The sequence below is a fragment of the Grampus griseus genome, assembly GCF_964374135.1.
Source record: "Grampus griseus genome assembly, chromosome: 14".
In the NCBI taxonomy this organism is placed as follows: Eukaryota; Metazoa; Chordata; class Mammalia; order Artiodactyla; family Delphinidae; genus Grampus; species Grampus griseus.
The window spans coordinates 36123463-36138442 of NC_139008.1; the positions used below are offsets into that span (position 1 = coordinate 36123463).

General features: G+C 40.8%; 1 protein-coding gene across 3 annotated transcripts in view; it reads left to right on the plus strand.

Annotated features, from left to right (window-relative positions):
* CREBBP (CREB binding lysine acetyltransferase) overlaps window positions 1–14980 on the plus strand; it is a 131351-nt gene that overhangs the window by 100132 nt on the left and 16239 nt on the right. For all 3 annotated transcript variants that reach the window (XM_082670090.1, XM_082670091.1, XM_082670092.1), the window contains 5 exons: window positions 3505–3623; window positions 4465–4704; window positions 5489–5577; window positions 11045–11125; window positions 12915–12971. In XM_082670090.1, coding sequence (XP_082526216.1) covers window positions 3505–3623; window positions 4465–4704; window positions 5489–5577; window positions 11045–11125; window positions 12915–12971 — 586 coding nt within the window. The remainder of the gene's footprint in view (window positions 1–3504; window positions 3624–4464; window positions 4705–5488; window positions 5578–11044; window positions 11126–12914; window positions 12972–14980) is intronic.

Genomic DNA, 14980 nt, shown 5'->3' on the forward strand with positions numbered 1-14980 from the left:
TATACTCCTAAAAGTCGAGGATCCCAGAGAAGTTTTTGTTTGTATGGATCATCTATCACTATTTACTCTATTAGATGTCTTTTTTAATATTTATTTAAAAATAAATCTGTTACATGGCACCCGTAAATAACACATTTTAATTAAAAATAACTTCCAAAACAGAAATAGTTGGAGTGATGACATTGTGTTTTACAATTTTGTTACTCGGAGAGTTAAGTGAACACAGCTGGATTTTCATATCTGCCTCTGCCTTTGCTGTTGTATTCTGTTGTTTGGTTGAAGTACATGAAGAGAATCCAGACCCACTCAGGTTAGTAGTTAATAAAGAGAAGAGTATTTTAGTAGCCTTTTCAGGTCATTGTGAATATTCTTTTTTGATACTACACCAAAACTCAACAAGTAGAAGTTTCTTAAAGGCTAGTTGCAGTGGGAAATCTGAATCCATAGCCCTGAATTTCTCATACTCTGTGGCGTTAGAATCCATCGTCCATCTTGTACTTTGAATGGATCTTTTGCCATTGCATGATTTTTTTTGTAACACTATCCTCTGGTCATCTGGGACTTTGGCTCACTGAGTTTTGCTCATCTTCCAAATGTTGACATGCTTTATTATGTGATATTTTTTAAAATCACATTTATTAATATCACTGTGAGTCTCTTCAGAAAGTCGTGTAAACTTTGACAAGCTGTCGAGCTCACGTGTCATGATACAGGTTTTTCAAAATTCTAATTTTTGATGCAAGTCAAAATTTTATCATTGGTAACAAATAGCGTCAGTTGTCCTGGAAGTAACTATAACTGGCATACTTCGTTCATTTTTGAGCAAATGTCTGTCACATACCCAGATCTGAGTAACTGTAGCTTGTCTATCAGCCATTCTTTCTAGTTTTGTGTGTTTCATGAAGAAAAGCAGTTACTTCAGCTCTCAACTCAACACTTACACAAGTGCTTTCTCTCAAGACAACCACTGCATGCAGCAGAAGTGCTTTATGACAGCTTCCCAATTTGTCGTACAGAATAAAAGACGTGTAGCCAAGGGCCGAGATTTAATATAAGTAAGAATTTTGACTCGTTCATCAAGGACACTTGTAAGTGCAGATGACGTTTTTTCCTGTGTATGCACAGCAGCAGCAAAGAACGGGGCGACCACGAAGTCGAGTTTGGAGCTGCAGCCTGGTCATGCTGCAGTGCTAGTGATTTTATTCACTGTTGTTTTTGCCCAGTCTGTGTGAATGTCAGCACACAGTGCAAAAGGCAAATGATAACTTAGTGTTATCATGAAAATTGTCTTATATTATGGAAATGGATTTCACAGACCCCTAGAAAAGGCCTAGGGCAGTGCTAGATGGAAATGTTGTATATCTGCACTCTCTTGTTATGGCAGTCACCAGCCACATGTGGCTCCTAAGTACTTGACATGTGACAAGTGTGCCTGAGGAAGTGAATTTTTAATTTTATTTAATATTAATTCATTTTGATTCAAGTAGCCACATATGGCTGGTGGCTACCATATTAGACTGCATGAGGGTCCCTAAGGTATCCATGGGCCATGGTTTGGGGACTGCTGATGTGGTCCCCACCTGATTGTCCTGAGAAGGTTTTGAGCCAGAGAAGTGGAGTGACTTGCTCATAGCACACCACACTAATCAGTGGCAGAGAACTTGTTTCAAATACAGCTTCTGACTGCTACTTCCACTCATTTGGAGTCTTACTACATCAGTGTGGTTGTTAAAGACAGGAGTTTGAAAATGATTTCTCCTTGGCATAGGTATTAAATGTTTAGTGAATGAGTGAACGGTCATCCAGAGTGAGATACACGTAAGGCCATGTTAGTTTTGATCAGCACTGGGAGACGAGATGGTCTGGAGCAGGGCATCAGAAGACTGTCTAGGGCCACCAGGTAGTGCATCTTTTAGGCTTTGTGTGTCATAAGGTTTCTGTTGCAGCTGCTGAGCCCTGCCTTGTGGTGCGAAAGCAGCCATGGACACCTGCACAACAAGGACGGTTGTGTTCTAAAAAAGCTTTATTTTGTCAGACTAAAAAGTGATTTTGTGTAATTCACGTATCATAAAATAGCATTCTTTTTTTCCCTAACCGTTAAAAACCTTAAAAACCATTGTTAGCTCCCAGGCCCATACAAAGGCAGGCAGCTGGCCAGATTTGGCCTGTGGGTCGTGGTTTGCGACCCCTGGTCTAGAAGAATAAAAAAGCTATTGATTAACGAATTGTCTTCTTATAAAGAGTTATTCAAAGAAAACCAAACACTGCTTCATCTCTGTAAAAACAGACTGGAAGAAAAGGGGTTAGCTGAAGGCAGGATTTGTTTGTGTTTCACAAGGCTCCACAGGGCACATCTGCTCCCTAGACCAGGCCTTTGCACCTGCATGGGAGTGTCTACACTGGCTGTCTCCCATGCTTGCTGACCGCCATGTGTCCTGGAGCGCAGGAGGCCGTTTCCTCAGGAGGTCAGTCAGGATACCTGGGTATTCCCTGGCTCTGATGTCAATAAAGTTTCTGGAAACTTCTCAGCCAGTGTTTTCATCTCTCGATATACTCAATGCATACCACTTCCCAACGGGAACTTTAGGTTTTTATGGTATTTTAGTCTGATTTATAAATTACAATTTGTTATGTATCTGTTGTAGAAAATTTTTTCAAAATTCAAAAAACCACAAAGTGGAAACTTCACATCACTTAGAACCTAAGTCATCAGAACATCTTTGCAGTGTTTGCCTCTGCTAATTTTTCTGTGGGCAGGAGCGTATGTGAGCGAGGGGGTGTGTGACACTCAGTGTCACCTTCACAGGCATGTTTCCCACGTCCTTAGAACTCACGAGGGGTTTGTATGAGTGACTGTCCTGAATGTATTTGGCAGCCAGTGCTTGTTCTTACACTGGTGACAACAGAAGGCATCGTAGGAAATGGGTGGGCCAAGAGGTTGGAGACATGGGCACTAGTACATGTGCAAGGGGACAGTACACAGTACAGAACTTCTGGGGAAAATAAGAGAGCTACTTATTTTTGTGGCTCTCTTACTGTATACATTTATTTGTGAGGTTGTAATACAAAACCATTCCTCTCAGGTGGTTTGAGTTTACTTCAGCCAAGGACACAAACGTTTCCTCAGGCGAGGAAAAGCCCCTTCCTGTGAAAATGACTCTGTACCCACCCATTTGATCAATGAGGCAGATTAGAAAGTTAGCTTCGTTTTTTCTGTTCCAACCAAGTTTTGGCACTGGAAATCTTTTTGTTGAACAAGCAAACTTCTCAGTGTGGTATTTTTGCCTCGTGATGTGGATGCAGTTTTTAAAAACTAGTGTGACTGTGTTTTCAGAATCCCTGAATCGTAGCTTTAGAATGTCCGTGGACTCCTGGAAGCTTCACGGCTGGGAGGGAAATGATTCAGGCCTTCTCAGAAGTAGCCAGACTTCCATTTGAAAAGTGACAGAGGAAGAGTCTGGGTGCCTTGTCAATAGCATCGTTTCCTGTGCTTTTTAACTGCAGTCTTTAAGCCGGAGGAGTTGCGCCAGGCTCTGATGCCAACCCTAGAAGCGCTGTATCGACAGGATCCAGAGTCCCTACCTTTTCGGCAGCCTGTAGATCCCCAGCTCCTAGGAATTCCAGTAAGTTGATATCATAAAAACATTATAACTTTACCACTGTAATTCATGAGTATCCATGATACTCATTTTATCTCTTAAAATTGGGTAAAATAAGAATTTTTTCCCTAATGTAAAAAAATATTTTCTGTCAAAACAATAATACACCTTTGTCTTACTGACTGAAATGTGTGTTTCCCCCCTGTTCCGTTAAGCCCCAGGGTCCATGGAAGGGGTGCAGTGAGATGGGGGGAGCACACCCTGGGGCGCACAGCCTCTGTAGCCTTGCTTTATATTTGGGTAAGACTTTGTATTCAGGAATGGATTTAAATAATTGGTGAACATCACTTATAAAACACATGGGCCTCTCACTTTGAAACCCTGGGTGCTCTTGCAAAGGCCATGGTGACCCAACAGATTCTGTTTAGCAGTATTACTATTTTTGCTTTTGTGTTTGTGTTTGTCTTGGAATTTCATTTTGGTTGCTAGGACCAAGAATGAATCTCTAGAAAAACATATTGTCTGATAAATATGTTCACCATTTTAATTTGGTGGATCAAAATCTTATTTTTAAAATCTGACATTATAAGACATGTTTTATTAAATAAGTTTTTTAATATTATTTTTTCTTTAACTTTGCTTTTGAAATAATTTGATCACACTTGAAAATATTAATTACAATTTTAGATAATAAAATCAGAGGAAGATCAGAAGTTGTTTTCTTTTCAAGTCCCATTTTTCACTATTAGAAATGGAAGTTATACTGGTACTTTCTTCAATTTTATTTTAAGATAAAGCTGCCAAATAAGATGGGCATTTGGAATTTGGGGGGGATATGCTAGACTGAGACCGTTTTGCCTTTCAGGATTATTTTGACATTGTGAAGAATCCCATGGACCTTTCCACCATCAAGCGGAAGCTGGATACAGGGCAGTACCAGGAACCCTGGCAGTATGTGGATGACGTCTGGCTCATGTTCAACAATGCCTGGCTCTACAATCGGAAGACATCCCGGGTCTATAAGTTCTGCAGTAAGCTCGCAGAGGTCTTTGAGCAAGAAATTGACCCTGTTATGCAATCCCTTGGATATTGCTGTGGACGCAAGGTACAGTTGAAACTTTTTCTGGAAAATGAACTACCCTTGTTAATACAGCCAAAAAGGGTATTATGATGATATGATAAACTCAGTATTTTGGCCACACCTGTGTACTGAGAAGGACCCAGATGGATTCTGGTCTCTTGTAAAACAGTTGATTGTCTGAAGCTAGAGGTGCTTATGGGGGAAGGCCTTGGATTAAGCATTCCTGGCTGCCCCAGTGTCCATTCATCTATCTGTAACAAATGTCTCTCAGACACTAGGGACTTCCCTGGTGGCGCAGCGGTTAAGAGTCCGCCTGTCAGTGCAGGGAACACAGGTTCGAGCCCTGGTCTGGGAAGATCCCACATGCTGCAGAGCAATTATGCTCGTGCACCACAACTACTGAGCCTGCTCTCTAGAGCCCGTGAACCACAACTACTGAGCCCGTGTGCCACAACTACTGAAGCCTGCGCGCCTAGAACTCGTGCTCCATAACAAGAGAGGCCACCGCAATGAGAAGCCCGCGCACCTCAATGAAGAGTAGACCCCGCTCGCTGCAACCGGAGAAAAAGCCCACACGCAACAACGAAAAACCCAAGGCAGCCATAAAAAAAAAAAAAAAAAAGTCTCTTAGACACTAATTCTATCCTATTGTATCCAGAAATGTCTTTAAATAGATGTGAGAATCGTTAGAAAACTATCCAGTATACTAACAAATAATTTACTAGCTAAATCTAACTCCATGTTGGACAGAACATTGCATGACAGTAAATGGGATATATTTTTAGTATTTTCTCCTTTGTTTTTGCAGTATGAGTTTTCCCCACAGACTTTGTGCTGCTACGGGAAGCAGCTGTGTACAATTCCTCGTGATGCTGCCTACTACAGCTATCAGAATAGGTAAGCCTTGAGCAGTTTCTTGAATCATGGGACAAAAAGAAGGTCTTAGGACGAGGCATGCTCGTCTGATTGTAGCTTGGGTACATTTCATTATTTCTCTCCTGAAGTTTCAGTAAAAAGGGCCAAAATTTCATTGTTTCTCAGTCACTCAGATAGGCCCATGGTCTCTTAACTTAAAAGCATGCTTGTATAGTATAAAATTTTAAGCTCAAAACTGCTTGCTGCACTAGTTGGATCAAGTACATGTGTTAAGCCAAAATGTAACCATATGAGAAAGAGTCTGAAGTGGAGAGTAACTCTAACAAAGGTTGACTGCCTTTTTTAAGATAATAAAGTTGAAACATTGTATTTTACCAATCTGTGTGTAAATATTTGCCTAGCTAATTTGGCCTGTACAGTCTGATGGAAAGACTTGTGTTTGCTCTAATTCATTTAAAAATTTTAAACCATAGACTTTTTCTTTTTAATCAGTAGCACAGTAAGAATGAGATCGGTGTTTTCATTGAGTTTAAGAATGACTCCCTTCATGAGGTGGCCTTTTTGGGGTTAGTGAGTGGTAGGTATGCTTTTGAAGTATTTTCTATTCTCTTGAAATGTGGAGATGGCTAAAGAATAGATCTCCTATCTTAAGTAGAGGAAGAATGAAAATAATTTTTGTTGTTGATTCCCTTACCTAATTACAACTTCCTGGTTTGGAGGGTTGTTTTGAAAATTAAGCTACTTTGTATCCATTGCTTTAAGTGACTGCATGTTGCCATAGCATGAGGGCGTCCTGCCTTGAAACATAGGTTGTAATTCTTTGTCAAATTCAATTACATTGCCTTCATTCTATGAATTGGCAACTAAATTCTTTACGTGACCAAGATGAGGCTTCATGCCTGTTCTTTGTTTTTAGGTTCAAGTATTAAATGTCAGCTTTAGGGTTTGATGTTTTGATTATTTTTATCTTGTTTGCTTATAGTAATTACATATGTTCTAATACTTTGAGGAAAATAAGTTTTTATTTTTTCAAAGGTACATGCAGAGGCCTGAATAATTTGGAATGTTGCAGTTACTTTTCTTCCAATTATGTTTTTTTTAATTATTTTAATTTTTAAAAAATATCTAGGGAATTCCCTGGCAGTCCAGTGGTTAGGACTCAGCACTTTCACTGCGATGGCCTGGGTTCAATCCCTGGTTGGGGAACTAAAATCCTGCAAGCCATGCAGTGCGGCCAAAAAAATTAAAATTAAAAAAAATAATAAAATTAAAAAAAAACATATTCAAGGTAATTAACGACTCTCATCAAAATCCTATTTTTTAAAAAAAAGAACTGTTGACCTAAAAATGTCTTAAGACAAGATTTCTAAGCCTTGTCCAGCTCACTTATCTTAGTGAAGTGCTGGTTTGAGGGGAAAGATGGGTGTCCCTGGACAGGCACCTCTACTGGAAGTGCAGCCGGCACAACTGTCCTGCTAAAAATATTTTAACATTTGGAATTCATTTTCTGTCTTTGCATGCTCTTCTATTGATAGAGGCATTTTAAAACTAAAAGTTTGAAATGATACTGTGGCCCAAATGGAATCTTTCCTATAGTGACAAGTGTTGTTCTGGAGGTTCTGGCCCCTCCATTTACAGTTTTAGCCCCATGATCTTTTGCACATTCTGTAATGTATCAAGCTTAACCTTCTTGTCCATGACATGGGCATAGTAACACCTTTCCTGACACCCTTAGTTGTCAGTCTCCAATGAGACAATGCTTTGGAAACTGTTAGGTGCAAAATACAGCTATGAAATTTTAAGAGAACAGGTTAAAATTAACTATACCCTGAAAAATGCCCCCACTGCTAAGTACCCAACACAGTTTGGGTCTAGAAGGAAGAGCAGACAGCAGATTGCTTACCATCATCTCTTAAGTTTGGGGGCCTTTTCATTGTTGCTTTTCACTGTTCCTGGGTTCTTTGGACCCTGCCTCGGCTGACTTGCATAGATTTCGGCCGTATTTCACTTGAGAGCAATTCAAGTTTGATAGAATGAATGGCATCAGTGTGCACTACTGCCTCCTCAGAGGAGGTTGTTGATGGGGTGCAAACAAAGGATTGTTTTGAAAGTTCTGAAATGTCCAATATTACTTCTATATAGGACTTAATTTTTATTGAGCAAAAGTAATATATTTTCCTTAAGAGTAGAAGCATAAATAAAGGAGTTCTCTTTTACGCATAATACATTTTAAATGAGTGTGAGCATATACTGCTCCTCAGCTGAATCTTACAAGGTGTGCTTCCTGGAATACAGAACTGGAAGAGATAGCACGTTGTGAGTCTGTGAAAGCAGTGGTCTAATTCTGCGATAGACATTTCAACTACTTACATTTTCATTCTCAACCTTGACTGTTGATGAACACCATGGTGTTCTTTTGAATAATTGTTTTGGTACTTATAGTCCTAAACTGGGCACTTAGAGTAGGAAATTCTACAGACCGTTTAAACAAGTGAAACTAATAGATAAGCTAGTATATGGTTACATTTTCACTTGTTTCCACACTTTGAAATTTTGAAAGTAAGTCATGTTGGGAAAACTGTTCTATAACTTTAACAGTTTATTATTGATAGATAAGAATAGATATTATCTATTATCCAAGTTATTTTTATATACTGATATGGTACTTACAACAATCTGCATTTGAAAATTTACTCCATACATTAGATTACCCTTACAGATGAACTCTGCAGTTACATTGTGCTAACTTTAGGTACCCAGATGTACATCATCATCAGATTATGTAAAGTGTTTCTCCTTTATAATTCCATATTCATCAGACTGCTTCCTTCACGTAAGGCAAAAGGTCATCTAGGCTCTTACGGTTGAAAAGTGAATCTCTGAACCATTATGTATTTCCAGGATGAATAAAGTTTGGACTAGGTATAAGATAGGGGCAAGTCTGACATTAACATCTGTCACCCACTGATTACCAGAGTGGTTTCAGCCTACTTGACTAGATGGGTGGGCTATCATCATATCAGAAGGGAGCTAAAGGGAGGCCAGGGCCCCTCCCTTTCCCCTTACACCTGAACAGATTCGATTCTCTGACATCTCTGGCCTTGCTCTGGGACAGACACTCTGTCCCTCCCAGTTTCTGACCCTGAGGTTCTTGGGAATGGAAGTTAGTTATACACAGAGGGCGTAGGTTTCTGCAGCCACCCCAGGGGCTGCCATTCAGCCATCAGTGCTTCACTCTGGGCCAGTTTCCTCCAGTGGAAAATGATGGGTTTATGATCCTTGTTCCCCAGATGTTGCTAGGCTTGATGTCCTGCTTGCATAAAAGCTAAGAGTTTAGTTTGTCCAGGATTTTAAAACTGTTTAGACTCACATGTAATTACCGTGGCAATTTCATTTCACAGTGTGTTCCGTAGTCCTCTTTGAGCTAGCGCACAGTGGCTGAGTTTGATCATAATAAATTGGAACACTTTCATTCATTTTTTAAAAGGAAACAATTTGGCGTTGAAGGGGTATCTTTTTTTTTGCATATTGTTCTGATTGCTGCTTAATTGGTTTATAGTTTCTATAGTGTAATTCTTTCTTGCCAGTGATGATCATGCCCTTCTACACATGGAAATTCCTTTTACTACATGATTTCAAGCCTCCATAAAAATATTTACAAAATAGTGAATAGCCAGAATATTACTGTAGTTCATTCAGAGAAAGAGATAAGTATTTTTAAAAACAGCAGTGTTAACCTGTTTGTTCCTGGTCAGTTTTTAATCTTGGCAGACTTTGTTGATTGAATTAATTCTAAATAAACTGGTCCCAGCAAGAAACTCTTATTAATCCAGTTGCTACACACAGTGAATCTGTCATGTTCCTCATCAACAAATAAGAAAAATTGAATAATCTTGAGATGTGTGCATGCTCTAAAGTTTTATACTTTTAATTCACTATGTGTGTTTAGTCAGTGAAATATAGCAGACAGAATGCTCAATGTGTTTAATTAAGATTAGAATTAGAACTTGTGGGGACCTATTTTAGTGGTAATGAAGAATAAACTGGCCAGGCAGTGGCCTGAATCTCAGTTGTTTGTAGCCGTGCGCGCATGTGTGTTTGTGTGCGTGTGTGTCTGTGTCTGTGTGTAGCTGCAAGCTGCCGCATCTCCTTCTGCCCATGTGGTTCAGTGTGGCGCTCCAAGTTTCGTCACAGTGTCTTCAACACTAATCCTCTTGGCATCTTGTAGATGTAGCTTTGAGCACTAAAACCGCATTTTATTGTGCTGCCGTCGTACCTTATACTCATCCCTTTTGCTTGTGTAATTCACCTCATTCGGCTTGTTTACTTCTACAGTATTCCTTTGTGCCCATCTTGTTTATGCAGCATCAGCCTGCATTTTTGTTGATTTCTCATTTGTGTCCTTTCCAAACATTTAATAGTTTTTATTTTAACTGTTCTTATTTGATAGCTTGAGCCCAGGCTCTATACTATAAGAAATTGGGGTGATGGATAATTTCTCAAATGCAGATTGTGCTTTAAAGATTAAGTCTCTAAATTTGCTTAACTTGGATTGTCCCCAAGTTAGAGAAATCACTGAGTATCTCAGATTGATGAATGATTGGTTCCAATACCAAAAAGTTTAAATTGAAGCTTAGAATTGAATTTTAAGACTGTTCATGGATTTACATATATTGTATTGTTTATACAATATATCACAGTTTTTCTCTGTATAGTCTTACTGATAAATGGCTGGAAAGTCTTTGACCCTGATTGCATTTCTGTTAAATGTTTGTCTAGAATATGGATTTGGTTTCATTTCTATTGTAACCCAATTAACTGAGTGATTAACATGTGAAAAGTAACAGGAGAAAATTAAAACCAGTTCTGAGTGCTCAACATTTTCATACCTTTAAAGATCTGGCTTAATACCGGAAATAAAATCTATGAATTGCTGTCAAGCATAAATTGTCCATTTTGAAAAAAAGCTATTTCAGTTTAAATTGCTTTTTTAAGGCCTTTTGTCAGACTGTTTTATTCAAAGTAAATTTTTTCCATCTCAAAACCTGTAGTTATATCTGGTTTTCTCTAAGTAATAACAAAATCCAAACTCCTAAAATTAGGCTCCTTGCAATTCTAGTATTAACAACTCCTTGAAAACATTTGCATCTTGGAGCTGGACGAACCCGTTGTTAGTGATGATGGCCTGGGATGTGTGCAATGAGACCGAATGCTAATCAATGCTTTGCCTTGGCTTTCTGCTCTGTGTTGTCTTGGTGTTTGTGTCTTACCTTTATGTCTGTGCTATTTGTTCCCTTCCCTGTTCTCTAATCCTGCCCTTCCCCACCTGCCCCTGTTCCTTTCATTGTCCTCACTGACCCATCAATCAACCAACAACGCCCCCCCTTCGTCGTGGTGATCTGCCCTGCTCTGATTGGTGGCTTCGTTGCTTGGGTGGCTGTGTGTTATGATGGACCAGTTCACCCAAGTATGGCCTTCTTGCTGACAGGTATCATTTCTGTGAGAAGTGTTTCACAGAGATCCAGGGGGAGAATGTTACCCTGGGTGACGACCCTTCACAACCCCAGACGTAAGTACCATCCTGTCATTTCTCCCGGGGGTGACTCTGAATTGTTGTTTTGTTCTCATATGTGATTAAAAGGGAAGCACCACTGCCACCCACTGTGACTTTTTTATAGTGTATTTTTCATATTACTTATACCCACATTCATATTTTACAATGTAGCTGTTGTAGCTGAATCCCAGCGCCACTTGCACATTCTTCCCTCTGCTTGAGACCGTGATGCTGTAGCCCCCACTGCAGTGCAGTGGTCTCTCTTGACCTTGCTCTATCTCTTCTTCTAAAACACTTGCTTTTTCCTAGTGGCTGTCAACTTCCATTTGGGAAGGTTATAAATTTTTAGTTACACCTAAGAAACCAGGTAACCCTTGTCACAGAACTAACTGGCAGTAGCAAAAATGAGTCTTGTGTGTATACCCCGTCTGTAGCATTTAGTTGATCTTCCACTGAAACCTCTGTCCTTTAAGTTGCAGAGGTAACAGAACCCAGGTGGTGAGACCCCAGCGAGTACCTGTATCTCCTTCCTCTCTGGAGGTTGGACTCTTGCTCACAGCTCCAGCATGGACAGGCATGAGTTAGTTCGTTCATTCCCTCACTGAGTTCACCATTTCCTCCCTGATGCTTATCCTCTGATGGAGTTACTTTTGAGTAGGCAAATGGCCAGAATGTGGTGAGAAAAAAGCAAAAGCAGGGCTTCCCTGGTGGCGCAGTGGTTGAGAGTCTGCCTGCCAATGCAGGGGACACGGGTTCGTGCCCCAGTCCAGGAAGATCCCACATGCCACGGAGTGGCTGTGCCCGTGAGCCATGGCCGCTGAGCCTGCGCGTCCGGAGCCTGTGCTCCACAGCGGGAGAGGCCACAACGGTGAGAGGCCCACGTACCACAAAAAAAAAAAAAGCAAAAGCAAATCCACAGATTGGATGGTCAACTCATTTACATGCTTGAGATACCTAAAAACCTGCCAGCCACCATAGCTGCCTAGGACTGCCAGCGTTTTGTGGTCTTTCTTTTCTCCCGACTCTGCCATGATTCCTGCCACTCTGGGGAGTCTACTGTGTGACTGTCCCCCCAAAGGCAAAAAGGCTTCCCACTGAAGCAGTTTCCAGCACTGTTGGACACTTACTCTGCAACTCAAGTTTACTTTATTCAATCGCACAACAAACCATACCTGCCTGTAAGATACATAAACGAAAATGACAGAAATTCTACATATTCAATTTTTCTGTCCCTTGTCAATTTAATTCTTTAGTCCAATTATGTGATTAATAATTGGATTGTATAATTCTGTGAATCAAGTAATTCACATATACACTAATAAAAGTACCACAAAAATGAAATACTCAGCCCTTTAAGAATAAGTAAAATATCCCCAAGTACATGCTGACTTGTGTCAATGAAGGAATATTGTAATTAGAAGAATTGAAAATGCCAGTGTTGGTCAAATTCAGCAGTCATTCACCATACAGATTTGATTGGAAATTAACAGGTTTGAATCTCAACATAATTTTGCCAGTGTATTTTGACTAGCCTTAAATTAAATCTTGTAATAAGTGCTGATGATAGTTTGGAGGAAATATTCCAAGTAAGGCAGAGAAAAATAAAAGGTAGTGCTTTCTATAGAATTAAATGTTGTATGTTCATGCCATTATTACACCTACTTGAGATTTCAGCTGACCATCATTTTACTTTTTATGTGAAGAACTAGTTACAGAATAATATCCCAGAGACCCTATAGTTTATACTCAACAGATAAATTTAGTTAATTAACATTTTTCCTTTCCCCCTCCCCAAAAAAACAAGGACAATTTCAAAGGATCAGTTTGAAAAGAAGAAAAATGATACCTTAGATCCTGAACCGTGAGTATACAGCTATTTTCTTTCTGACTTTTAGGTTTTAGTGTCAGATGAGGAAATTTCCTCCTTATTGTTGGGCTGTGGGAGAAGACACTGGAAATAAATATATTACCATGGGCGGAATTTTTTGTGTGAAGTTATTTCAGATGTGGATTCTGTTTTAACTCACACAAAAGATGTATGTCTCTGTAGCATGCTGTCCAGCTACTGAATTTTAACACCCTTTAATGTAAGATTAGATGGATGTTTTGGCTCTGTTAGAATCTCTGTAATAACTTCATCATCGTTGTCTTTAAGAAGCCATTTAGTGTGAATCTTTAGAGACTAAAGGTAGGAATATTTGGTGGAGGGGTGCTAGTATCATTTAAAGGGAAATTTCAGAAAGAAAAACTCTTAGAAACCACTTTTTAAAAATAAATAATGAGAAGCCCAGTGTTGTATGTTCTTGTCACCATCTTTGGTATGGTATATTTTCAAAGGTCGTTGTCAGATAATTTCCTTTCTTCCAGTGATCAGTGAGAATACTCAGTATATAAATTTTGCTTTGTAATAACCCCTTAAAGAGGCCTCAGAGCTCCTTCCATGTGGTGGCTCCTCCCCGGTACCCAAAGCTGAGTTCTGAAGGCACCCCAGTGTGTGGAGATGCCCATTTTGTTCTGTCACTGTGGTGAACGCACGTCCAGGGTTGCTTGGTGAGCACAGGCTCCAGCACTGTTGGGAGTTTGGTAAATGTGGCTGTGGTGCATCCAGAGCTGAGAAACAGGTTCTCCCCTCCCTTGGCTCAACTTCCGAGCTTCCAACGGAAGACACAGACTCCACTTCCCATTGAGAGCTGACTTAGTCTCTCCTGCCGGCTGTGCCCAGGTTGCGGGGGGAGCACGTTGATTACTTAGCAAAGTGCCTGGTGCATGAGGAGGCTGCTCTCTGTCTCTTTAGTCTCTAGTGTCAGTGGATTGTTGGTCCTGACTAGCCGTCTCCCTGTTCACATTGTGTCCTCCCTGACAGTTTTCCTGTTTCCCTGTGATTTATATTCAGTTTTTTAAATTTTTTAATTTTATTTATTTTTTAAATATTTATTTATTTAGTCATGCTGGGTCTTAGTTGTGGCAGGTGGTCTCCTTAGTTTGTGGCTCACAGACTCCTTAGTTGCAGCTCGTGGGCTCCTTATTTGTGGCATGCAAACTCTTAGTTGCGGCATGCGTGTGGGATCTAGTTTCCTGACCAGGGATTGAACCCAGGCCCCCTGCATTGGGAGTGCAGAGTCTTAACCACTGAGCAACCAGGGAAGTCCCCCCAAAGTTTTGTTTTATACTGGAGTATTTACAATGTTATGTTAGTTGCTATACTCACTTTTCAATTTCAGAATACGTTACATTGAAGCAGTAGTTGCCAGGCAGTGGGGAAGACACAGATGGATAAAGGGGGTCTGTCCTCCAGCCATTTGTCTTCCAGTAGGACAGACGGATCGTAGCATAGGCAGCAGGAGGCAGTAAGGTAGTCCAGAGTGGGGGACCCTGGCCCAGTGGAGAAGGTGACACTCATTTGGAAGCAGGTGTTGGGGGTGGTGGGCAGAGCATTCTAGACACAAAGACATGAAAGGACATGGGATGTTCAGCAGCACTGCAGGTGAGCTCAAGTGCAGGGCATGTAGGGAGTATGGATGGAGCCCCGTAGGACAAGGGGGCAGAGGGTGCTGGATTCCCTCCTGTGTGTGCTGGGAAGGGCAGCAGCTGGGGCAGGACAGCAGAGAGTACTGAGGATGGCCGATGAGGGTCACTGCCATTCTGCACAGTCTGCCTGTGTGTGTCCTTTTCTCCTCCGACAGAGCAGGGACAGAGAAGCTGGATTGGGCTCGATCTGTGGTGGAAGGCTTGCTCAGCAAGGGCAGTTAGGGTGGTCAGGGGCCGGGGACTCGAGCAGCAGTAGTGAGAGCAGGCGTCAGGTTATGGGGACTGGCATCTAGCATGATAGGAAGAGCCGGGACCCAGGACCGTTTGGAGAAATGTGGTACT